Source organism: Rhamphochromis sp. 'chilingali' (genome assembly GCF_963969265.1).
Source record: "Rhamphochromis sp. 'chilingali' genome assembly, chromosome: 16".
NCBI classification, from domain to species: Eukaryota; Metazoa; Chordata; class Actinopteri; order Cichliformes; family Cichlidae; genus Rhamphochromis; species Rhamphochromis sp. 'chilingali'.
In genome coordinates this window covers 10628060-10655058 of record NC_137943.1, presented here as the reverse complement: position 1 = coordinate 10655058, position 26999 = coordinate 10628060, and the positions used below count along the sequence as shown (strand labels likewise).

Here is a 26999-nt window from a genome sequence, read left to right as displayed (position 1 = left end):
GCATCAACAACAGAAATACATCTTCATTTAATCTCTTTCTTTGCTTTTTTTTTTTTTTTTTACAGTCAACTTACAAAAATCTGACAAAACATATTTACTTTCCTGTAGTCAGAAAAACCTTTGTACGCAGTTTGGGAGTAACTTTGATTTCGCTTTAAACATTATTTGCATTACTTTCAAAAACAACAAATCATTGAAATTAGTTATATGGGACCTCAGAAACAGTGGCTCAGAGTGATCGTAATAATCAGCCTTGTTAATGAGTCATATTTTAAAAGATCCCCACAGTTCCAACAGTAAGGAAAATGAGGACGTATAAGTGAACAGTAAATTATATGTAGGGCACTGCAATCTAATACATTCTTAATTTGATATTTTAGCTATAATATAATGTTGTTTACATGTTCATTTATAATCAGTCACAGCATCTAAATATTTGACATCATAGACTGCTTAAAAAATGCTTTTAATATGCACCCACCTCGGCCTATTAACTCTAAAAAACTGATTGTGGAAGTGCAAGAAATAAAACATTAATAGATGGCAAATGAGGCCTGGCTACGGTGGCTTTTGTCTGATATTTATTAAATACTTTCTTAAGCAGATTGGTTATTTTTTTTATTTATTTATATATAAACCAGAAAACAGCTTCTTTTCGATTCTCCCCCATTTTCCCCTCTAGTCTTCTTTTTATTTTTACAAAAAAGGAGAAAAAAGTGAAAAAACGAACATCAAAGCAAACATATCGCCATAAAAGAACCACCAGTTGTCTGGAGAAACTAGACATCATGTGAAACGAGTGGCTGCAAAATCAAAGACCTCCAAACAAAAAATAAACTGCTACATAAATCGCTCTGTGCTTCTTCCCCTCCAGCACCTGTTTTTATGAAGCCGATAACAAAGAGACTTTGAGTGTTCATGGAAGCTTTGCAGTGTGTCCTGGTCCTCTCTTAAAGTCACAGACTCGTGGATGTCAGCTGAGCCTGTGGGAAAAACAAAAGACGTACTGCAACTGCACGCTTTCTCTTGTGACCCGAATGCTACAAAATGCGATCAACGCGCAAAATCAAGCTGTAACTTTTTACACTGTCCTTGTTTGAAAATGCAGACGTTTTAGCAGGGAATGTCACAGTATAGGTGTCTTTAGGCAACGGTGTGATGGGATTTTCCTCATTGTTCCACTAGATGGCACACCAGCACCATCACACAGCATAACATGTAATAAACCCAGACAGGGTTGGTTGTGACCGTGAGGCAAATGAATCTGTTCTCCATTTTTTCCCCCCATTAATGAAAATATGGCTGAAGTCATGTGGTAAAGAAACCTGCAGCTAACATCGTTGAGTCTGCATATTCTGATGCAAGAGATGTGATTTTGAATGTTAGGATGGACTAAGCGTGCCACCGAAAGGTGTGCCAGACAGCTGGCGGTCCTGTGGATCAGGAGGTGGCAGTGTTATACACTGGTGAATTAGCCAATTGTCTCTGGGCAGAAAAGGCTGGGAGTACAGAGGGACATGGTGAAGGGGGAAAAGGAGCAAAGTGGATGATGTAATCATTTAAAGGAACATTCACCAAAAAATAAAAAAATTAATACAATCAACACATGGTTCAAGTAAAGCTGAAATTATAACATTTGGTTAAGTTTAACTGGATCGTTTTCATGATTGATTACTCATAAAATACAGATCGAGAGAGGCTTTATAACTTAATGTGGCTCTATTATGCTTTTCCTTATGTTCAACCATCTATATACTATATCTATATAATGTGGATTTTCACATTGATTTCAATTCATGTGGTCAGTGTGTGCATGTAATCCGTATAGACCAAAATCAGAGTTTTAGCAATTTAGATTTACATTTCCACAGTTTTATTGATTTATTTACTGTGAGCACAGCAGCCACACCCAGCTGCTGTCTGGACCTTCTGTTTACGAGAAGCAGCCAATCAGAAGAAAGTTGGCCTTTATTCTTTAAGGCCTCTTTAAGATGACCTGAGGGACTGCAGGCCCATTATAAGATAAAATAAAAGATTATTTTAAACTGTAAATTATGCAAAGTTACTCTAGAAGGTTCCAAGAGTCAAATTACTGAGTGGAAAATAACCAGTATATGCCACTTTAAAAAATGTACTTAAATATCAGAATAGTTACTAGTTAGAACTAGTTGACAATCAAATGAACTGAGTACACTGTACAAAGACATAGGTGGCGTTCACATGCTAATGCTTGGATTTAAGACTCTAATAAGCTGAACTGGATAAACAATGTAGTGGGAGTCTTGACCTATTCAGAAACAACAATTTCCTTATAAACACATATTTTGGGATACAAGTAATTAATAAAGACCTATGAAGAACTCTGAAATGGGTCAGCTTGGGTCAGCCCATAGACCACATGGGTGAACTACACAAACATAGACACGTGCAGTTAGTGTAAAATAATTCACAGTAGACGTTCACCCTGCAAAACTGAAACACAAATGTATGGTCTTAGCTGGTCTAATAGTAGACACACTCATGCAATCAAACACACACGTCGGGCATTCATATCTTGTGGGGACATCTAACTGACATAATGCTTTCCCTTACCCTAACGCTAACCATGAAAAATGAATGCCTAACCATAACCCAACTGTAACCCAACTGTACTTGTGGGGACCAGGATTTTGGTTCCCATAAGGGCTGTTGGTCCCCACAAATATATGAATACACACACACACACACACACACACACACACACACACACACACACACACACACACACACACACACACACACACACACACACATCCCACATCCATATTATGTTTCAGATGTTTGCATGAAAAGTGGGTTGGCATATATGGGGAAATTAGCTATTTATTTCTGAACAAAGTTGAGTATAGTTGCACATTTTATAAATAGTGGTCTATGGGGACTGACTTGCTTTTGGGGCCACCCTCCAGCTTCCATGAACAGCATTTTTTGACACGTTTCCACGCTGGGTATATTGTACCACCCACAAAAACACAATACTAAGTATGTGCTAGGTTTGGTGTCAACTCTTATTAGGCTAGTTTAGGCTGCTCCCTTATATGCAAGGTGTCACCACAGCCCATAATGGGTTTGATCAAACCGGGAGATCCTTTGCTTGTTAGGTCATGTGCAAGGTGATGTAGGTCCAAGGTGTGACAGTAGTTCTGGCCTTAAAAATGAAAGAACCTTTTTAAAAGAGTTCAGCTACAGAGCCTCATGTAGCCTGTCAAAGAGCATGTTTTTGCAAACTCAATCAAATATATGTACAAATGCTATGAGGCCCTAGGATCTGCCTTGTTTGCATATGACCTCAGCTCCAACGCCTTAGGCTAAACAGAAACACCATCCATTATGAGGGGCGGTTAACCAGCTCTCTCCCAAATTACAGTGACTGTGGGTTCCCATTTTACTGATTTAGCGGTTGTGTGGTTCCCCATCTCATGTTACTGACTGTTATAGTAAGACATACTCACGCAGGCTGTCCTCCCCTTGTAAAAAGTGAGCAAGGCATTTGTTGGCCATTTAACAGGCACCAAGCAGGCACCAAGCTAAACACATTTAAAGATCAGCGACAGGGTCTTTTTATCTCATTTTCTTTCCTGCAAAAGCACATTTCATTTTTAACTAATACCGAATATACTGATCCGATCTGAGCGATGAAGTTCCACAGCTGCTTCATATATACAGTCCCAGGCTTCTCAGCTGAGATCTGACCACATCCTCTGACGAATGAAGGTGGAACATTTTACCACCCTGACCAAGAGGCAACTGCACAACAGGCACAGAACATTTCCTGGGCATGTACTAGATAATTGTAGGGACTGTTGTCGCTGCATGTCTCGCTGTGGCCTGATGGTGATTGGCAGCTGTGGAGAGGTATCCAGATGACACCTTAGTTATGGAGTTGACCCTGCTTTTAACCTGCTGGCACACCACCTGTCTTCACCCGACTCTGCCCACTTCCTCTCTCAGACTCTGAACTAATTCAGACAACATTTGCCCATGCACCTTGTGCTCCACTCCTCCACACCCGCCTCCACAGAGACATCTGCCCTTTTTTAATACTGACCTTTGACCACTTGGCCTAAAGATAAGTTAACCTCTGCCACCGATGGCCTGTTTAGTTAGTGCACATGTGCACAGTTTCTGAACCTGTGCACGTGTGCACTAAGTGTGTGTTTCTCTCCGTTGAACAATTGAGTTTCACACCAAAACTATTAAATGTAAAGAGCCAGAGCTCTGAATGAAAAAGAGAATTTTGTGAAAGGAACAAGTCTTGTATGAAGTGTGAATGGCTCTAATACCATTTCTCTCTCTCTCTCCCGACTTCTTGCCAGCACCAGTCAAGGGATTTTCCTTCCCACCCTCTCCTCCTGGAACACTATTTCCGGATTGTGTTGTGAGTTTACTTAGTTCGCAGAGCACCAGGGAATGACAAGCCATGGAAAACTGAGTGTGGCGATGTGGTTGGGCAGTGAGGAGGGAAAGACAGAGAAAGGGAACGTAGTGTGTGTGCGTGTGTGTGTATGTGTGGGAGCTGGGCAGAGAGAGGGCAAGACTTAGCTGAATCGTCAGAGACAAGCCCAAGCAACAGCCCTCACCAAAATAGCACAAGCAAGAATCTCTGTGGGTAACATAAATTTGAGCATGATGAGTGTAATCAAACTGAGAAGGGTTAGACATGCGGCATAAACTATCTTCACGACCATGTGATCTTGAGGATTTCTTTGTCACAACTGTGTGCTCGCCTCCGTACTGCCTGCTTGCCAGTCTGTTTGTTTTTCTGGCTGTCTGTGCTTCACCCAGAACATCTGAGCACACAACTATGTTTCTGCAGTCAAAGCCCCGGCTCGGGCTATTAGTGACCTGTTTACCTTTTGACATTTCCATTGCTGATAAAAGCTAACGCTCTGTGATAGGCGTAATTGTCAAAGTAGCTATACCAACTTAAGAGGCCTCTGACCTTCAAGCAACATGCTCTATCCTCGTTAGATGATCAAACAGGATTAAATCCATTCACTAAGCTCATCTTTGTTTTCACTCCAGGGGGTTTTACAGGAAGAGTGGGACCACATGAGCGAGGCGCATCTCAGCTGCCTAACATCCCACCAAATTTCACCGTAATATTTATCACTAAACAAATTAAGCTAACAAATCCATTAACGGATCTTTTTCCAAATTTTTAAAGGAACAAAATCAGCATACAGGCAGCGGCAGAGTAGTAAAATATTCTCACGGGACACTTTCCAAAGATCAAATTATCTTGTTGTGCAGCATAACCAGCGTGAGTGCTGCTGATTTGAGCTCAGCATGTTAACACAGTCACTACAACAGACGCAACATGCATAGGTGTAGCGCATGAGATTTTTGTGCTCAACTGTCATCTTAAGCTGTTTTCACACATGTGCAAACTTTTCCAGACATTACCTTGCAGAGGTCCGTGTGTGGATGCAAATTGGACACTGAATGGTTTTTAATCTTAAAGCTCCCCAAAAAAATAAGATTTGTGTTATGTCCAGTTATGCACATGTGTAAATACACTGAAGGTCATTTTTACAGAAACATGTCCAGCTCCTTCATCCGAAACAAACAAAGAGTACTGATCGTAGTGCAAACACATTTGAAGAGGACAGTGTCCCGAAGTCATTTTATTTTGAGGGGGTTAGCATTTAAATATTTGCTAAATAGCACTAAATTCAAAATGCAGGCTGTTGGGAATTATTTCCCAGGTATTTGGATCGTAAAAAATGTACTGAATGAATTAATAATTAATTAATACTGATGAAAAAAGTCAGCAGGCTTTATGATGGCATACAAATTTACCAAATTCCTCCATACATCGTGACATAGTTGATGCAGGATAGCAATCTAACTGCAAAATGACATGAGGACTCAGCAACCTTGCTTTTATATGGAAATATAACCACAACACAACCAGCTGGCAACCAGTTGAGTTGACTCCCAAACAAGTTGCCCACAATAGCACGGACGGATTGAAACATGTTGGCTATTTTTCGGGAATCATATGTTAGACAGAAATTGTTTAGATAAAAAAAACTATGTAATCATGGGGCAGTCATCAAACAACAACTAGTTTCTCCTAAGTACAGGAATTGTATCATCCTATTTCTTCTCTCATATGACCGAGTCATTAGAAAATTTCCCAGAATGTAATGTAACTGTTTGTATTGTTGCACTTATATTTCTTTTTTTTCTTAACAGTTAATATGACTACACTTAATCTGCAAAGCTACAACTCCCTGTGTAATTTGACTTTTTTCTATAAAACTCGTCAAAACCAGATGAGTTAAACAGTCTTTGGCATCATTTTTCTGGGTTACCACGACAATTTCACCTTGTGCAGTCAGCACTTTTAGAGTACAGTCATCTCTTGCACAGAATCTCCTGTGCCGACATGGAGAGTGTGGTGAAAAGGCCACAGACGCAAGCGTGAAGTGGAACGATGACAGTAGTAATTTACGTTAAATGTTATGACAACAAATGTAATCAGTATTTTGGAACACACAGTGTGGGTACAAGCTGTATTACTGATGTAAATTTGTGTTGTGTGTGGGTGGGAGGAAGTTTATGTGCCATAAATCATGTGGAGCATATTCAAATTGTTGCAGGGAGACTTGGAGGTTTCATAGACCAGGGTAATGTGACTCCTGGCGATTTTTGTTCTTTCATGACTGAGAATATTTTGTTCTGTTCTAAACCGAGTGAAATGTTTTGACTACACCAAAAGGAGATAAAAGGGGGCTGGGGTCACGTAATGGAATCTGATAAGGCTGGATTTATCTACGTGGTTAAACAGATTTAACATAACCAATTGAAATAGTTTTAAAGACCTACTTTAGTTCGCTGTACACTTGATCTTTTTAGAAGCAGTCTAATTCTATTAGCAGGGAAAATTAGGACTGATAATGCCACTCTTTACCTTCTGGGACATACATCCCAACCTTTGGCCTTAAAGCACCAAATGAAATTCCAAAGCATGACTCAGAAAATGAATTTACTTGCTGTCCTTTTGGCTCAAGGCTGTGCCATTTACACAGGTGCTAATGTTTGCGCAGGAGTTGTGTAGTTGTCGATTCTTCTGTCCTATCCTCTTATTGTTATGGCTCCCCGTCGAGTTCTTAACACATGCTGAAATAACTTCCTTAAAGCCTGGGTAAGCACATACCACTTAAGGTATTTGTATGAGAGTTTGTGCACGTGTGTGTGTGTGTGTGTGTGTGTGTGTGTGTGTGTGTGTGTGTGTGTGTGTGTGTGTGTGTGTGTGTGTACTGGCTAAAAGGAAAGGGGGCAATTTGCGTGCCGGACAGGGGTGGTTTGTTTTGTCAGCAAAATGTCAATCTGTCTTTGCAAGGTTATCCCATATGATCTTCCTAAATGCACAGTGTTTGGCTGTCCATCTGGTTGGCTGTTGAGCGCTCAAACTCCCCCATTAACACCCACCAGTGCTAGCCCATGTCTGGAGGTCCTGGCTTTTACCTCCCACCGAGAGGATATGAAAAGACCGACAAAGCTTTCCATTCTGTTCTTTTACTGTCAGATTTTTGGATCAGTGTAATCCTCAAATGGCTGCAACACGTGTACAGTGGTTTGGTTGCTCCCTAACAACTAACTTGACAACTAAACAATGCAACGGTTCTGAAAAGGGACACTCAGAAGAAGAATTTTGCACGTCCAGAAAAGATCTGGACTCTCCTGCGTTTGCACACACTCACGCAGCCAGGCAATGGCCCAACATCCCCTAAAAAAGCACATAAAACCAGATCCATCCCCTGTCCAGACTGCCTTGGGCTCCCCTAAGTTATTCAGCGTGTGCAAATGAAAGATGTGTCTTGGAACGGTGCGAGCCTCTAGGCAGAGCAGAACCTAGCTTCGCACACAGATACACACAGCAGCCCTCTGGACAAGTTTGGCACCCACACCAGCAACTGTGGGCCAAAACTCATGTTGCGTGCTAACTCGCTCCCTCCCCCATCCCCTCATGCTATCCCGCTCTGCAATTATATGCTACGCTCCCACCCAAACATGCAAGAATAGGCCTTCTCAGTCAACAGACAAACCGAGTCATTCTGTCCTCAAACCATGACATCATGACCATTTGACTTCAGCGTGAAATTCAAGCTTAATTTAACTTTGTCAGGGAAAGGGAAAAAAAAGAAGTGGTGTGTGTTACACTGGCAGACGTGCTGCAGTGGTGTGAACAGTAACTTTATGCAATTCTGGGAAGGCAATGCTAATTTATTCTCTACAATGAGGAATATGTGACTCATGGTAACCTCAGAAATCATGGATTCACTGTCTCAGGCATGCATCAGAATACAGCAGAAAAATACTCAACAAAACTCCAGCACGGGCATATTCTGAATCACTGCCTTAGTACCAACAAAACAATAATTTGGAGTGACTGTGTCGACGAATGCAGCAATTCATTAAACGTTTAGTGGTGGAGGTCATACTGTTTAAAATAGTTTTTTTTTTTTAATTAATAATGCAATGGCAGGAATAACAATTGTTAATAAAAATCCTTCCATCTCAGTAATCACATTAAACAAGCGTGTGTCAACTTTGGTTCAAATTAATGTCAGTGGCTTCCAGCTGAAGTTTGTTGGGGTCTACACGCCCGAGAAGCACCTATCAAACTGCTGACAGCTATTGTGTGAGGCACACCTCATTTTCCAAATCTGCCTCGCAACAGTGTCCTCTCCTCTGTCCTTGCCGCTCTGGGAGGGGTTCTTAATAGTGTGTGTGAGCACTTGCATGTGCATGTATATATGACAGAACCAACCGCAGGCACCTCAGCCCAGTCTTTACAACAAAGAGGTCTGGTGGTTTTCACAGCAGCCCCACTTGCTCTCCCACACACTCATAAATAACTATACAGATTCTCTGCCCTGCCCAGGGGGAGAAAAGGAGAGAAAAGAGCCATTTAGGCAGCTCCTCTCCTCTCATGCCTTCTAACTGACCCTTTCTAAGGGTCAATCAGTCCCATCACAGCTCCTTATTTTGACCCCTTCCCAACCCTCTCTCCTTGCTGACACTAACCTGAATCGTCCCAGGAGCTGTGCTATCAAGAGAATCCACTTAGGAGGCTTCGGTCATTGTGAAGGGGTCTTTAAGACTTTGGACGGCATAACACCTCACAAGCGCTCAGTCCCTTGAGCATGTGAGATGGCAGCAAGGGTCAGAGGTGAAGGTCGCAATATGGGAGGAGGGGAATAAATCCTGTAGCATGGATGACAATAGCTGCAATCCCTGCTGACAATGATGCCATTGTAGACTACGGGTTGCTTAGTGTGTCCTGGAGCTGTGCCTAATAGAGTTATAGTGCTGATGTGATGGCTGTGTAGCCAAGTAGACTAGTGTCCCTTTATACAAGGGGGGAAACTGCCCAGGAGCTTGAAAGAGGTCTCAGCTTCTCCATTTTGCCTTGCATGAAAGCCTCGGATTGTGTGTGTTTGCATGTGTCTGTGTGTGTGTGTGTGTGTGTGTGTGTGTGTGTGTGTGTGTGTGTGTGAGTGAGTGAGTGAGTGAGTGAGAGAGAGAGATAGAGATAGATAGATAGAGAGAGAGAGAGAGAGAGAGAGAGAGAGAGAGAGAGAGAGAGAGAGAGAGAGGGAGAGAGGGAGAGAGAGGTTTCCAGCTATACCATTTGGTCACTGACACACATGACTCCTATTTAAAGAGCTAGATTTGACACAAATCATCACAGAAATTCTGCTGCTTAAGCTGAGGGCTGACTACAACATGACTTTTCTGTGCACAAACCAATTTGTCACACACTGTATCAAGAATAATATCATCTTTGTTTGCAGAGCTGTGAGTTTTAGAATTTACTTTCCAAGTAAAATGGAAAGGACATTCATGTCAGTTATTACTAACTGAACATCATTGGTTTTCGGAGTATTCGTCAGGCAAAACAAGCAATTTAATGCTTCTTCAAGAACATCAAGGAATTTGAATATTAATGACACCTGTTGCCACTTCAGTTTGGGAGAAGAGCAACTGTAGTCAACATCCTGTTGCTCGAGTTTGTACACAGATAATCTAGGAGAGTCATTCCTATGACTCCCATTGTACAGAAATTGGCTGCAATTCAGCCGGGGGTGCATTAGAGATCACTCGTGAATTAGTCCTCTGTGAATGGAGCTAAACTGCTAAAATAATTATTTACACCTGTCTCTGGACAAGAAACAAAAAAACCCATCAGATTATCTGGCACCGCTCATGCTTTCACTCCATGTGGGAACCGTCATTTGCCAAAACAGTGAGGAGAGCTAGGCCTCCATGAGACTGTCCTGCATATGTTGCAATACTGTGTTTATGTTGTGTATCTATATCACACTCTGTTTATTGAACTGGACTTACTGAGAGACCACTGTATATACACTGCATACCAGATATGACTATAAAGACTACAAAGTTGATTTGTACGTGACAAAGTAGTACACTATCCAGCCTGGCCTTGCACGCTTCATGGCTAGTACTGCAAAAAGGGAAAAGGCTAGCTGTAACTTGTTTATACAGTGCTTTGAAAAACTATTCTCCCCCTTTGTGAGTTCCTATTTTTTTCATATTAGTCACACTTCCATGTTTCAGATCATGAAAGTAATATGAATGTCTAATATTAGACAAAGATAAATAACTAAATATAAAATGCAGTTTTTAAATGATGATTTCATTATTTAAGGGAAAAGAGATAACCAAATCTACCTGCCCCCGTGTGAAAAAAGTAATTATCGCCTAACCCTAATAACTGGTTGTGGCAGCAAGAACTGCCACCAAGCAGTCAATCAACTGGCAGTGAGTCATTCACATTCACATGTGAATGAATTTTGGCCCACTCTTCTCTGCAGAATTTTTTTTAAATCCAGTTATATTGGAGGCCTTTCCAGCATAAACAAACTTTTTAAGGTCATGCCAAACCATCTCAATCTGATTTAAGTCCTGGCTTTGACTAGACCACTCCAAAACTCTGATGGATGCTGTTTTTGTCCTGTCTGTTTCCTATTGTTGAATCATGAACTCTGACCTTAACCGAAGCCAGCGAGGCCTGGATGGAAAATAATAACAAATGTTGGAGGGAGTAAATACTTTTTCACTATGATGTTCAACATATAATATGAGCTGATAAAGTATTTTTTTAAAGTCAGCATGATGAGCTTGGTCATTTATAAATTAGCCAAACTTCTTCACTTAACATTATTTTGCTACATTAGATAACATCTAGCTGGTTTGCGTGGTAATCAGCCAAAAGAAAGACACAGTATGTTTTCCATAAACATCTATGGGTCTTTTTGCAACCAAGGCATCACATCCTGGCCATTAAGAAGAATGCAGGTTTAAGCACCTCTATGTTAGCTTTGCTTTTCAGACCCAGAAGCTACATTCACATTTTATACTGCACATGGTTTAATCTAGGTAATGTTAGTCCTATTTCCGGGGAAAAGTGCTAACTAACATAGCAGCTTGCTGGCTAACCATATCTTGATTCCTTGCCAACGCTGCCTCAAGCGAACTGCTGGTTGAACCAACATCTTTTTCTGTTGCTTTGTCTTTATATGGACTTTGTGTTTCACTGGGCGCTAAATGTATGTCATTATTAGTGATTATTGGACTCTATTGCTAAGATAACTTTAGCTAATGTTGCTTACTGTTGATTATTCCATTACAGATTAACTTGGAAATCCAAATTACCTAGTTTTCAATTGTAATGTTAATCTAGAGTGGCTCCTCAACTCGGATTTCCTACTCAAAAAGTGGGAGCAACCCCACCAACCAAGAGTTAACAATCTAAAATTGTGGCAGTGAATATAAACAGTAGTAAAACTGTAAAACTTAAAGTTAAACTGACCAAGCTCTATCCATAAATGTGTTGTAGCTGTGTTTTTGATAGTGATACATGAATGGCTCTAACTCAGAACCAAAGCAAGGCCTGTTTTTTCTTGCTTTTCCCACTTTACTACTGGAATGCACTAACTCAAGAGTGATATCACTCGGGAGTTCTGAAATCTGACTTCCAACATATCTGAAAAACAATATTACTGGATGTGGAATAGAGGCACTGAGGAGTAAGTTACATACGTAAGAATTGTGTTGTTCACATTGGAAACTGTTCACAGAATATTATAGGCAACTGAATAAGTCACAGAAAGTCTAACTTTAAACATTGTTTTACAATTATTTTTCAGCTTGACAGTAATGACAAAAAGTACATGAAAGGTTGTTTTTCTGTATTTCTGATATTTGAAACACTTGGGAAAAAAAGTGATCATCATCTTATTCAGCAACAAAATTTTGTTACTTGCAGCCCAATTACCTACATGGATCCATACCTATACTTATATGATAGAAGGACAAGAAATGACAGCATGTCATGGATTCATTTGGCATTAGGGTTTCATCTCCAGTCTTGATTTGGCTCACCACAGAGCCGGGGAAAGCCTCAGCTCAGAGAAACAGAATCAATCAATCAATCAATCAAAGCTTTATTCGTCACATGCAGGTTGCCCTGCAGTGAAATGGGACCCCCCCCCCCCCCCCCGACCTTACACATATAGCACAAACATTACATGGGGATACAGGTCGGAGATTGGTAGAATCAGAGAAAAAAACATTGAAATGTACACTACAGTGGGGAAAGTACAAGAGGAAAAAGAGACCCCTACTCATGCTGCTGATACCACTGAATAGTCATCTTCTGCATAAGTAAGACACCGAACTAGCAGATATTATGAGGTGACATGCCACAAGGACCTCAGTTGTCACCTCGGTTAATAAGATTAGGCTCTGACGGTATGGAGTGACAGATGATGAGAGGTAGGCATGACCTCTAGGAGATAATTCAAAGGACGGAGAAAGAGAGGGGCAGCACTGGAGCATTTGGAAAAATGATATGTCCGTTTTCCTGATGTCTATAGTAACAGTAGCCTCCAATTTAACATTCCATCCATCAAACACTGGTTTTATTTTTTTCCTCTTTTTTCCTCTTTTTGGCTTCTCTTTGACCTCCCTAAAAGAACAAGCTATGTTTCCCAGGGCCCAGCTATTTGAAGCTCATAGTTTTGGTCATCCAAGGTTTTTCTGTTCCAACTCAAGCCGTTCAGACACTGTCCCCACTTACATTTCCTCAATGGCAGGGTCCTGGGGTCCAGACCATAGCCGCCCTACACTCTGCCCACAGTTGAGTTGCCTCTGGCAGGACTGCTGCGTGCTTTGTGTGCTGGTTCTGGCTGCGGATCAGGGAAATCCCACAGTCTCTCCATGGTGAATATCGTACGCCCTGCCAAGGCCATTATGCATCCCTTCAATGGCCGTGAATAGTAGCACACTACAGTACAGAAGGTTTAAGAGAAGTGCAGTTTGCTCAGGGCTACAGTGCAAGACCATGACACAGATACTGACACTGGTGAACTGAACTAAGAAATGATTTCTCCATACTGTGTCAGCCCACACTGCACTATAGAGGAATATAAAAAAACATCTGATTAATAACGTTCCTTAACAAAGTCTAAACAATCATTATTCTAAAAAAACACGAGATTATTCCACTAAGTCCAGTATTGCTTGTTTGACTTATTGTGGCTGAGTGAATACCAGCAGGAGGACTATCATGTAAACACTTAACACTCTTAAATATGGGGATTGACACTCATTTCATAATTTCCCTAGAGTTAACATATAGCGCACCATAATCACACTGATCTAACAATCTCTATGAGACCAAACCAATCATATTTCCCAATCTCCTGGGTTCCAGTTAACAGCTGCAATAAAATATATGTTGTTTTCACCTTGTGAGTCTGTGATCACTTTTACATATAAACTGTGAAAAATGTAAGATAATCACATGGGACATTTCCTGCACTCACTTTTATGCACGTGTAGAGGACACAAGAGATCACTAGAAATTCTCTGGTTTAGGGAGCACACATCACACTTCACTGGGTTGCTTTGAATTAGTCAATAACCTGCGCACGTGGGCACAACTGGACATCACACAGAGTTTGTACCGGGCCACGTTTGAATTTATTGGTGGTCCAACTCATTAGTGCTAAGTACTCGTGTAATAAATGTAGGGATGACTGCATATGGATCTGGAGGCATTGCAGCTGGTGTGATCGATTCATAAAATTGTCTCTAGTTTATTTACATTTCTTTTCCTGTCAGAAATTAAAAACTATAATTTAGCTGACACCCACTTTCCTTACTGCTTAAAATGGACTTTCTCTTGTTTGTCAGATTAGTGTCAAAATTTAAACCTAACAAAATAAAACTTGAGCTGTTTTCTGCACAGAGAAACATCTGCCTATTAATTTAAAGCTCGTGCACAGTGTTTCCCAGCACTACCACAATCTGGTGGCATACTGCAGTGGTGGATATCAAGATGAGTCACATCAGCTAGCAGGCAGCTGGCAGGCTTGCAGTATCAGCCTATCCTGTTAATCTTCCGATTAGTCTTCACTGATCCCATCAGGACTGCCTGGATCTGGGGTGCAGAGCCTAAAGGTTTATCCCACAGGACAGCCCTCCCTCTCCCTGATCATTACACGTACACACAACGAATGCAACTGACGCACAGGGAACACACAGCATAACCTAATTAGTTCAACTTTTTCTAATGCTGATCAAGAAGCAACACATCCGCAACACAGAGCCCAGAGACCCACTGTCCCCCTGCTAACATATCTGGAGCTCCAGCTGTCTTCTGTTTCAGGAGGGTGGTGGCTGTGAAATGTGTCACAGAGGTCAGACCCTGAAGTTAAAGGGGGCAAATTCTGTGCTCTTCTGACACTGTGGTAGTGGGAGTGGGGGGGAAGGGGAAGCAGCCGAGTAGTACGCCATGACAAACTTCAAGGCTTCTTCAAGTATGGGGGCACCGGGAGCACACAAACACTCAGACATGTGTGAGCACCCAGTTACATAGCTGCTGTACGGTGGATGTAAGGCCTGAGAAACATGCCAACATCCCACAGACATCAATCAGAAAGTTAAACTCAGATTCAGTGCAACAAGCAAATTACAGACTAATGTGAATTTTATTATACAAGTTAATAATCTCAATTTGTGTTTGCTTAAATGACCCACATCCACCTATAATCGTGCTTTTTGTTGTCTTAACAAGGTTGATCATGGCAGCTAGTTCAGTGTTTCTTGGGTAAAGACTGGATACAGGAAAGAATCAACTTACTGATGGGAAAAAGGAATGCTGGAGGCAATTACCTCCCCTGACTTTCTAAACTTGGGTCAAAAGGGGAGTGGCTATAAACGCCTGGACACCAACAGAGGCAGACCTCTGACCAAGCGGGCCTTGTTTCACTCTCTCTCTCTCTCTCTCTGTAGCCACTAAGTTCAACTGGTGGAAGAGGCCATGGCTGTTTAAATTTACAGCACAATGTCATTCTGTGTCATGAGCAAACTACAATGTGTGTATTCATCCACTCCGAACACATAAGAGGACAGTACTGTTAATACTCTGGCCATTTTTAGCATATGAGGCAAGAAATAGCAAAATGTGTCACTGTAAAATAACCACTTCTTTCAGACCTAAAGTGTACAGGTGGTTACACACCTGCTATCTTTAACTGGATGATCTCACAGCAGCAGTAATTATGAGCGGTGTCAGCCAAGATGCCATTTACTGTTGCTGAACGTGTCTGGCAAGCTCAACAAGAATATAATACTTACTTGCCAACTAGGAAACTACAAAAGGTGTTTTAGCCAACCAAGTTTAATTATGCTAAAACCTGTAACAGGACATTGTTTTCTTAGAATGTGTTCACTTATCAATAAACTGGAGCAACCATAATGGCTGAAACTGCTCTAATTCTTGATTGCTTAAAAGATACACGTTAAATATTTTCATTTCGTAATTTTAACTTTAAAAAAAAATCCATTCATGTACAGCAAAGGATTTTTCAGCTGTTAGGGCAAAGCTTGAGGAGATCTGAATGAAACGGTCTGGAATGTACTATTACACTTTTAGGGGTTCGTGGATGTTATGTGGAAAACGCCATATATCTGCTTACACAATTTACTTATTTAAGTGCATATATGTTCATTTTCATTTAAAACGCTTACTTTTAAATAATTACGTAGGATACATTTCAATAGCTCCTTTTTGTACACGACACAGGATCCCAACAAGAAAAAGAACACCCCTACTGTGGTAGCAGCTTGGACTGTACCAAGATGATGTTACGAACAGCCCTTTAAAGTCGCTCCACTTCCCAGATGAACTAGAGTGCCGCCACACAGTGAGAAGGCACGGACTGACAATCTATTATGTCTGAAAATGGTCTCTGTTTAGAAAGGCGATTTAAGAACACTAAATTTTTGACTGTGGGATGCTTATGGACGCGGAATCCAAGGAGTTATCTTTTTATTCACTTAAATGTAGGACGTGGCGTCTGCGAATACTCTTAAGTAGCCTAGCTTAAATTAGGTTAAAAGAAACGTGCATTTTTATTATTATTATTATTTTGCTCAGACTTGCGAAGACAACAGCGGCAACCTGGACTACTCTAGTGAAACAGGAATGATTTATCCTCCCGAAGGTTTATTCTACATCGAAATGGACCAAGCACCAGGTAAGTTAGGGTTAAAACCAGCCATTATCTGATCTGCGGGGGGTCGGGGAGCGTTTTATCAATGCCCCGCTTTCTTCTTCTTTTTTTCTTATCGGTTAATATCTGTTAGTAAAGCTGACATCTGAGAAAATGCTGTGCAGGTGTCGGCAAAGCGTTGCAATGGTCAGGTCCTCAGTGCTGCGCTCTCCCAGTGGCATTGCCCAGGCATGCATAGCGCAATTCACTTGGCAATTACGTAATACCTTTCGGAGAACCAGGCGCAGTGGCTTGCCTCTTTTCTTTTGTCTCGGCACATATGGCAAACTTTGACAGGGATGCACGGCGGCTTTGCGTTGTCCCACTAAACCTAAACGACACGAACCTAAACGACACGTACCCAAACGTGTGCGGCAGAGGAAAGAGTGCATTTTATAGAGAATATAGTCGCGAGTGCGTTAATGAACGACCGCTTTGTTCTCCACTGCAGCCAGCCGTGGTTAATTTGCTCGCTAGCTCAGAAAGTAGGCTACAGGCAGCTCGTCTCATGACTTAGCTCCGATAAACTCGCCTGCAGCTTATTTTGTAGCCTGTTTTGCTTTTGCGTTGTTACTGCGCCGAAAACGTTTAGCGAATGTGCTGTAGCCGATTTGAGTTATGTTAATTGAATTTGGCCAATTGATTAGTAAAAAAAACTGCGTCAGAGTCCTTAGCCTTAATACATTTATTTAATTTACGAATAGCTATACTAAGTGGGCTACAGTTAATTAAGTAGCTTGCAGGAGAGGTTTATGAGAGCTGAAAATCTGTGACGACAATACAGGGTGTAGGAAGCACAACAAAAATGAAAACAGTGGGTCAGCCAGTTTGTGTTGTGTGCGTTTCAGACTTTTAATTTGGCATCTTTTTTTAAATTTCTTGCATGCATTGCTAGTGCATGTACTAGTGCAAGCATGTGGCGTTTGGAAGCCGGTGGAGTGTTTTTTGGCAGGACTCCGTGGAAGGAAGAGGAGGGGGGAAAGGTGTGCAGACTTAAATTTTTTTGCAGAGTTCAGGAGCCGCAGCGTTTCACTGAACTGCTGCACCTGTCTTTTGTTTATTTTTGAGGTCAGGAGGAGGGGGGGTGGAAGGTGAGCGGATGGTGGGAGAAAGCCACACTTTCCCCTGTGTGAGGGTGCTCTTGTATTCTCCCTAACTGCCTCGTGAAAGGCACTTTTGTCCTGCAGTGAAATATATCGCCCTTCACTCCTCTTGATGCGGTTTCCCCTCGTTTTTCATTTTTAAGGAAAACGCTTAGTCTTCAAGCCAGAGTCACGGATCCCCCCCCCTCCCTCTTCCTCCCTTCAGGGTTGATGGAAAACTTATGATCTCTAAGCTCGCAATGGTTATAAAATGAAAAGGGTGGTCCAAGAGACTCAAAATATAATTTATAGCCTATTAAATGCCAGTCATGCAATTCAGGACAGTGCCAGAGGCAAACTTTAGAGAATGGACTTTATTTTATTTCACAAGAGTTGGATACTGGTTAGTGTATAATGGATTTTATAATTAAAGTATTTGGAATAATTAATTAAAAAAAACAAATTTAATAGTTAACTCATAAGCTACATTTCTATTTTTAGTAATGACAGCACTGAAGATCTTGGTAATGATTTGGCAACTTGGAAACTTGCCCGGGCATGTTCTCAGATCTTGTCAGGCTTCATCAAGCAAGGGTGTTACAAACTGTGTGTGCCTCATTTGCTGGCTGGATGGATGGGGAGGGGGGGGTCATAATATTGAAGGGGTCGTGTTTACAGTAACTGCTTAAGTAGATCTTGTGGCAGATTATTGTGTTAAATTCTCTAAGAAAAGAGGGGAAAATTTGCATTTCATTCCATCCTCGTTTTGTCTTTCGCATGCAGCTCTCCCTCCCAGGTCAACAAAGCCACCATCTTCCACCATGAACAGCAACTGCCTTTCGCCTCCTGCGCATTCGCTACAGGACGCTGAATGGTACTGGGGTGACATAACAAGGTAAAGGATTAGAACATCCGCAGTCCTTCAGCAAATATCCCATCCTTTCAAAGGTCTCGTGTGATGTTTTGATTGTTAAACATATTGGCACGTTGAATTCCGTTAAGCATTAACTGACTTCCCACAGGGAGGAGGTAAACGAGAAGCTCCGAGACACACCTGATGGCTCCTTTCTGGTGCGCGATGCATCCACAAAGCTGCAGGGAGACTTTACGCTGACATTAAGGTAAGATGAAGAGAAGAGGAGCACAGTGATTCCAAGCGCAGCGCTAAAAGAAAATATTAATGGTGAGGTTTAAATTGTATTTTGCACTGATCTAATTTTTTTCTCTACTCAAATTTTTAGAAAAGACGGGCACAACAAGCTGATCAAGATTTACCACCGTGACGGGAAGTATGGCTTCTCAGACCCTCTCACATTCACGTCGGTGGTGGAGCTCATTTGGTACTATGAGCACCATCCGTTGGTGGAATATAATGCCTCACTGGATCTGATGCTTACCCATCCTGTGTCCCGTTTCCAGCAGGTTCGTGAGTAAATACAAATGTATTTCTTTTTACTTTATAAACACAAGAATACGCGTCGTCTAAGCAAATGAAATTTCTGCGTTTAGGTGAAAGAGGACAGTGTGGATGTGACTGGAAGAAAGCTTAAGGAGGTCCACAGTCAGTACCAAGAGAAATCAAAGGAGTTTGATCGTCTCTACGAAGCCTTCACAAAGACCTCACAGGTTAAAAATGCAGCCTTTTTAAAATAAAATAAATCTTTTCTTAATGGTCTGATTTACTTTTAACAAATGCCTGAGTCTTTTCTGAATGGATATACTCTGTATGACACAGGAGATCCAGATGAAGCGCACGGCGATAGAGGCTTTTAATGAGACTATGATGATCTTTGAGGAGCAGTGTCGTGAGCAGGAGTGCTACGGAGAAGAGTTTGAGAGAAGCAGCCATTTGGAGGGAATTGACAAAGATTTGGAGAGGTACTTCATTGCACAGTGGCCGGGGGGGGGCTCTTAAAATGTGGGTGCATTTTGCACATAAACCCCTAAACTCTGGTCACACCTGTGACCTGTCCTTTCCCTCATCAGCTTTCTGATACACTACGAGAAGCTGAAGTGCCGTCTCGCAGAGATCTATGACAGCAAAATTCATTTAGAGGAAGACTTGAGGACGCAGGTGGAGGATTACAGAGAGACGGACAGGAAGATTAACAACCTGCGGCCAGACCTCATCCAGCTACGTATCATGAGAGACCAGTACCTCAAGTAAGTGGCATCAGAATATTGTTTTGTGGCATTTGTGGTAACAATCATTAGGGATTATAATGTTTAGTTTTTCTTCTTGCAGCTGGCTTAATCACAAAGGCGTACGGCAGAAACGCATAAATGATTGGCTGGGGGCACATAACGACAGCCTTGATGAGTAAGTTTAAACACATTCTTTATTTTAATATAAAAACATTAATTTTAATTAATAAATATAACTTGTTAATGGAAGACAGAATTGAAAGAGACATGACAACCACCCTCTTTCTTTCAGTACGTATGTGCTAAAGGGAGATGAGAAGAATTTGCCACATCAGGATGAGACGAGCTGGTTTGTTGGTGAACTGAGTCGGACGCAGGCAGAGGAGATGCTTCAAGGCAAAGTCCCTGGAACATTTCTGATCCGCGAGAGCAGCAAACAGGGATGTTACGCCTGCTCCGTTGTGTAAGTCCAGCATTTTGGCCCCAAAAAATGGAATCTGTTTGAGATGCTTGTTGCTCTTGATTTGATCACATGACACTTACAGATGTCCTTCTTTCCGTTAAAGCGTAAACGAAGAAGTCAAGCATTGCATGATCTACAGCACACCGCACGGATACGGCTTTGCCGAGCCCTATGATGTCCACTGTTCACTGAAAGACCTTGTCCTGCACTATCGCCTGCACTCATTAGTGCAACACAATGACGCCCTGGATGTGCGGCTGTCACATCCGGTGCACGCCAAAGCTGCAGCCACACCTTCACAGCACGCAGAGGAACAACACAAACTGATACAGACTCCAAAACACACGTCGGGGATGGCCCCTGCCGCTCCGGAGATGTAATCCAGTGGTGACAGACAAAAGGACATGTTTACTGCGAGAGACTGCATCAGGGTGCATTGTATAGAATTTTTTTTTTTTGCACTACAGTGATTCCAACTGTTTTATGAATGGGATTTCACAGAAGTGGAACCGCAACTTGAATGTCAGCTTGAATTATTTTTTTTTTTATTTTTTTTAAGACTGTTTTAAGCTTTCAGCTTTTTTTTTTTTTTTTTTTTTTTTTTGTACTTCATTTATTGCCATTTGTTTAACACACACCTTTTGGGTAGGGGTGCTGACCACCTGAGATCTACTCACTGACGTCAGGTGCTGCACTTTTTCTTTAAGCCAAGAATTCACATTGCTAGAGATGTTTTGAGTTAAACTGTTCAGTTTTTAAAATTGGATTAAATATTGGATTATTACTACAAAGTGCTTTTGTGGGGGTGGGGTGGGGGAATGGTGTAAACATGTAGTTTCATCCAGGTGGTTTGGAGGGCCAAGTAATTTTTTTTCTTTCTTTTTTTTTTTTTTTTTTTTTTTTAAATAAACTGACATTCATATACAGTGGATAATTATGTAGCATTAACATCCTGTAGAATACCATAGTAAGAGCATATACCCATTGACCAAAACACTAAATATTGAGCAGAACTACATCCCTGTTTAGTCCAGTAATTGCATTTGGGCAAGGGTAGGGCAGTTTATGTACACCTGCTGATCAAAACGTAATCTGAAGTACTGTATGTTATATTCTGTTACTCAAAGAAGTATAAGCTTTTTGTATTCTATATATATTTTTTCTATAAACATGCCACAAGATGAAAGTGCAATCCAACAGTATTTCTATTGTTGCAATGTATGATGACGGTGGTGGTGGTGGTGGTGGTGAAGGTATTGTTGTTGCAAGAGGTTGACATTTGCCACAAAAATGCACTCTTTAGTGGCCTCCAATGTTTGTGTGAACTGCCAGAGGTCCGGAAGTATCCTGCCTCAATTACTTGAACTGTGGCATTGCTTGAGCTATGAATGTTTTTTTCCATGACATGCAGCCTACATAGCTTAAGAGGAAAGGAATCCATGTTGAACTTGGCACATTTTTCGAGTTTGAGGACAATAGACGCTCTGTACAGAGACATAATAAAAGTGTATTTCTAAAGGTTGCTTTATGGAAGTAGGTTGTTTAAGCCTCTTAAAATAATCAAACTTCACTGGGGGACTGAGGAAATTCCTCAGGTGACGCTAAGCAATGTGAGATCCTGACCTTTTTCTTGCTGAAAGACAATAAACTGATGATGGTTTTGTCAACTAATTCGAGTCTGTTGCTAACACTGTTCAAGAAACACTTTTTAAAAATTATTATTCACATTAATCATAAAAAGGTTGAAGGCAGCTTTGTTATTTTTCTAAGTGCTGTTAAAGTTCCAGTGACCAAAACTATGCTTAACACTAACTTACGTTGGGTTTACAGTCTTTACTGAAGCCGTGGTAGTCCAATGAGCTTATCTTTGAGTTTGCCAAGGTGGGAGACAGCGAGGGCACTGGAGGACACGCTGCAGACAGATGGGAGAGAAAGGAAGCGATAAAGACAATAGCAGGATGTGCGCAGGCTCTTCCGTACTCAGCCTGACTGCCGTTGAGTCACTCCAAAAAATTTTTTTAGGAACATGCTTTGCATGGCTCTCACATGCATTTTCAAATTTTTGATCCTTCTGTAAAGGAAAAAAAAGGAAATTAACATTTGGTACTTGAGAGCAGCTTGGGTTTTTTTCCTTCTAGGTTTATCACACAGTCGGCATCATCCCTGTCTGACAATTACACTGAATTTGCTAATTTCACCAGTGCAAAATCCTCAGAAAAACACATGTATTGCCACTGGGGTGTATGATGATAATGTTGACCCTGGATGACACCACCACTGGCCACCTGTGTGACCACAGCAACAGGTGGCCTCTTTCAACCATCACAGAAGGTCTGTGTTAGGTAAGGATTAATGAGGTGCAGAGGGCAGGGATGTACTGGGGGAGAGTTCCAGGCCACGGATTACTACCTCTTACCCGTGTCAGCATGGAGAGTGGGTGGACACGCAGTATGCAAACCTGGCTAGGACTCACCAGACGCAGTGTAGCTAGATAGATAGCACCACAGCCCTCGAATGGTAAGAGTCACATCATGTCTCATTCACTCCAATTGATTTTTTTTTTCACCAATTGCATATCATGGAGCCTTGCTACCATTCCTGAAATTTAGCAACATACCTGTGGCATAGAGATATAGCAGCACAGAAGTTTGAATTGCATTTTCAAAATTTAAGTTGTTTAAAAAACAAGAACATATTTGTGGATTATTCACCAACAAATTGGTAGATTTTGGATAGGTTAACTGATGTTAGATTAAATCACAAAAACTCATATTAGCAACCAAGAACAATTGTTGAGTAATTGCAAATGACTTTATCTTAATGTTATTTCATCCAGCATTATGAAATCAAGCTCCAAAACTTGACTTTTGCAGGGTCGGTCAAGTGAAATATTACCTAAATATAACAATTCTATTTATTTTTGTTTATATAGTGCCAAATCATAACGGCAGTCACCTCAAGGCGCTTTCAACAAATGTATTCACGGTGGGAATTACCTAATGTTATAAAATAACAATTGCATAACATAAATGAGAAACTATTCTAAATGCCTAAATAAATGCATTTGATTGTATTATCTATGTTATATTAATCCTGTATTGTGGAATCAGTATATATTGATTGCACAAATTCAAGTGACACTTGACACACTTTAACATCAGCAGCTAATTATCTCCAATAACTTGAGCTGGGTAATAAAAACTACACCTCATCTGATGATGCATTTACCTAAATAAAGATTTAGCCTGAAGACTGGGCTTTTACATCTTTCCCCGCTTCTTACTTTTGTCATAACCCGAACATTAGGCTTTGCAGTGCTCTGGTCTTTGTTTGTAGCGCTGCCTCTCTATATTCACATATATTCCAAGTGGCCGCTAAGCACTTCCGTAGTCTTACTATTCGAGGGCTCTGGATAGGACAGAGTGTACCAATGAGTCACCCTCAGGCGGCTGCTTGAGTGTCCCAAAGACAGGGAGAGGGTGGGAAGAAAAATATGTGGGGCAGGAAGGAGAGGGGAGAAAGTGCAGGGCCTATTTCTCTCACTGCTGGTTATTAAAATGAAGGCTTGAAAGGTCAAGCTGGGCCTTTTCTACATTTTCTTTGCACATAAAATACACTGCCACATGGCTATGACCCCAAAACTATAAGCTTTTATAGCAGTTTGGCTATCACTGCTAACATCTACTTTCGCCTGGCTTCCAGCTATAAGAGTTGAACGTATGTAAAAACCCAGCCCCCCCTACATATTTTTACTCAGAGGCCCTCTCCCTCCACTTTTTTTTCTTGTCAGCACACCTCAGTGCTACAACTCGCTTACTAGTTCTCAATTTAAATAAGTCCCGACTGGAGTAGAGGGGGGGTAGCAGAACGAATTACCTTTGGAGTCACGCCTAAAACACACACACCATCAACTGTCTTGCAGGCTTTCAGAAAAAAAAGGTTTTCGCTTTCAGTTTGCAGCAGCCAATCGCGTCGCTCCTCTCCTCTGTCTCCGTCCGATTCCACGGTTTCACGCTACGCGATCAGCCAATGGCAGTCCGAGACCAGCCCCAGGTTAGCCAATCAGCAGTCAGTTGCTATGTTGGAAGCAGAATCGATAAGAGGGATTTTTTCCCCCTCTCTGTTTTTTTTTTTTACAAGCTCACAATATAGCTGGCTTATAGGCTGAAGGCAGGAGATCCTGTTGCCTGCCAACAAGCATGTAGGCAACAGACTGAACCATTAAACACCATGCAGACACATTTCCTTTGATACCGCCACAAATAACAGCTTAGATGTCACTATGCTGTGTATGTGTCTGTACACACACACATACATCTCAGGAAGAAAGTTAACAGGTTGGATTCCCGACCCCCACTGAGCTGTTGAAGTCATGGAAAAGAAAATTGTTTGAGCCTGGGCGAATTATGGTCAATGATGCACATCAAAGTTTCTGAGTGAAAATGATGTTGTGAGTTTGTCCCTTTTTTTGTTTTCCCCCTCTTTCAGTACTTTTTCCTCCAGTGACTCGGTCCGTCTAAGGAGAAAAACGCCCCATATTGTTACAAATCCAAATGTATGCAATGCTATACTTGGTGCTGTACATATTCATCACAATATTAAGGTCAGTAATTTCTGGATTAGATTGTTAAGCCATATGTTCTCCCAGTGACCCAGAACGGTCGAGATTTCTTGCTGTGGGCTACTGGTATGTGTCCTCAAGCAAAATGTAAACAAAAATCACACTAACCTAATCAGTTTGGAAAAAGATGCAGTTATTGTATAAGTTAACCTGTATTTGAAGTTGACTTTTAGAAACTGAAATCAAACTTTAATGATTGGATGTGCTCAGTTGGAAATAGCATTAGTCCTGGATACAAGTTGATCTAAAATAACGAGTTATTATTGGCATATATTTTGCTATAACTGAGTGACCTCTGGTAGCTTTGATTTGAACAAAGAGACTCGGATCGCACTGAAACAGGAGCGGACACTGATCCAGCTCAGACACAGGGATGAGACACAATCAGACACAATGCTGTTTGTTGACAAACCATCAAGATCCAGAACCACAGCCAAATCAGATTTTCAGATACCGCCTTAGACCAGGGATGGGCGATCCCTCCAGTTTTAAAACAGGTAGAGCAGGACGCCCTCAGCGACAGTTGGGGTGATTTTCCTTCCTCCTACTTCATGCAATATTATGTTGTGCTATTTCTTAAGGGAAGGTGGGGGTGGGGGAATCACCTATTAAATGAAGCATCCCATCGTTTCTAAAGCTGGACAATCTCATTGTGGTACTTCAGCTCTCAAATAGATTAAAAAAGAAGAAAACAAGAAGCAGCAGCAAGGCACGTGGCCAGAAAACTAAAGTGGCACAAGACTGACAGACACTGCTTGGTCTGAAAACATAAGGCTGATGATGATGATGGTGGTGGTGGTAAAGGAACGAAGGAGTTACACACAAAGACTGCAGCAAGAAGGAAAGTTCACTATTAAGTATCTGCTACAAGTTAGAAGAATATCACACAGATTCTCCCATCATCATAGGGAAATCCCTTGTTTTGTGTTATCGGGTAAGCTTTTAATCTGAAGCCCTTTACTCCTATATGCAGCTTTAATCTGTCAGTTTCATTTCATAATGTTTTTCTTTCTTGGTAAAAGAAAAAAAAAGGATAGAGCCCCTGATGGGGGGAAAAAAGTCAGACACACTGCACTTAAAGTGGAATGGCAATTATGGTGAGCACTTTCCATAGGATGACCTTCGCACTATTTACTTTGTCTCCCACGACATGGGGAAATTCTTGGTACAGTCACCGCAGCGGAGAGACAGGATGACCAGAGAAAACAATGATGACAAGCAAAAAACTCTGGAGGGGGAAAAAAGAGGGACTTAAAAAGAAGAGCATTTTCACACACTGTAAGAGTTTTCAACCAGAGGAAGTATGTCATCATATTCAAGTTCATTTTAGTACCTCACCTTAAACCTTAAAACCTGTTTTACAAGAGACACCTCCCCAGGCAGCAGGATGGAGAACAAAAGGCACACTTTCATGCGACAAATACACCTCTGTCACACACACACGCACACACACACAATTCATTTTCATGATTATTATTTTATATAAGAGTCTAAACTTCAGCCTGGATTTTCTATGAATGTCTGATGGGCATGTTGAGTGTGCAGGGAGCATGTATGTAACATGTACCATCTGTGTTGGAGGCTGCTGTCACACGTCAATGAAACGCTAATGAGGCTCTTGAATTGCAAAGTAGCACAGATCACCTCACGACTGCTAAAAATGAAATAATGTGACTAACACACCAAGTGGAAAGTGACAGAGGGAGAAAGAGCTCACTGAAGGATGACAAAGAGCCCTATCTGATAAATGGAACACTATATGATTAGTATTTGACTGGGATAAATATGTTACACAGTAAAAGAAAAATAACAATAATAATAATCGGGCAAGGAAAATGACCTTTAATGACAATTCAGTATTTCAACACCAGAGAACTTTTAAACTTTTAAAGAGCCACTTTAAGTTAGGATATACAAATCCCTCACAGGTCATAGCACGATAAAGAGACTCAAGGAGAGAATTAAAGTTACATGGAGCTGTTTGTTTTCTAAGCTTCTTCAGTTTCAGGTTTTAGCTTTGTCTTATTGGTTTACTCAGAGCCAGTTTAAGT

At 41.3% G+C, this 26999-nt stretch overlaps 1 protein-coding gene and 1 long non-coding RNA gene across 2 annotated transcripts; one reads left to right on the top strand and one right to left on the bottom strand.

Moving 5' to 3' along the window:
* Positions 1-199: 199 nt before the first annotated feature.
* LOC308383794 lies at positions 200-24244 on the bottom strand. The gene is made up of 3 exons (XR_013969222.1): positions 24204-24244; positions 22145-22239; positions 200-983 (listed from the first exon to the last, which is right to left on the bottom strand). It is a non-coding gene; the product is annotated as an uncharacterized lncRNA (long non-coding RNA).
* Positions 16278-21228, top strand: LOC308383792 (phosphatidylinositol 3-kinase regulatory subunit gamma-like). Its single transcript, XM_080861911.1, has 10 exons — positions 16278-16622; positions 18503-18614; positions 18742-18840; positions 18961-19141; positions 19229-19345; positions 19455-19597; positions 19706-19882; positions 19965-20039; positions 20157-20327; positions 20431-21228. The coding sequence occupies exons 1-10, from the start codon at positions 16571-16573 to the stop codon at positions 20705-20707; spliced, it is 1404 nt and encodes a 467-aa protein (XP_080718037.1). The 5' UTR covers positions 16278-16570; the 3' UTR covers positions 20708-21228.
* Positions 24245-26999: the final 2755 nt, after the last annotated feature.

Coding starts and splice junctions, on each gene's coding strand:
- LOC308383792 (XM_080861911.1), top strand. CDS start 16,571: ATGATTTATCCTCCCGAAGGTTTATTCTACATCGAAATGGACCAAGCA. Junction 19,598..19,705: donor ATTGACAAAGATTTGGAGAG/GTACTTCATTGC, acceptor TTCCCTCATCAG/CTTTCTGATACACTACGAGA. Junction 19,883..19,964: donor ATGAGAGACCAGTACCTCAA/GTAAGTGGCATC, acceptor TTCTTCTTGCAG/CTGGCTTAATCACAAAGGCG.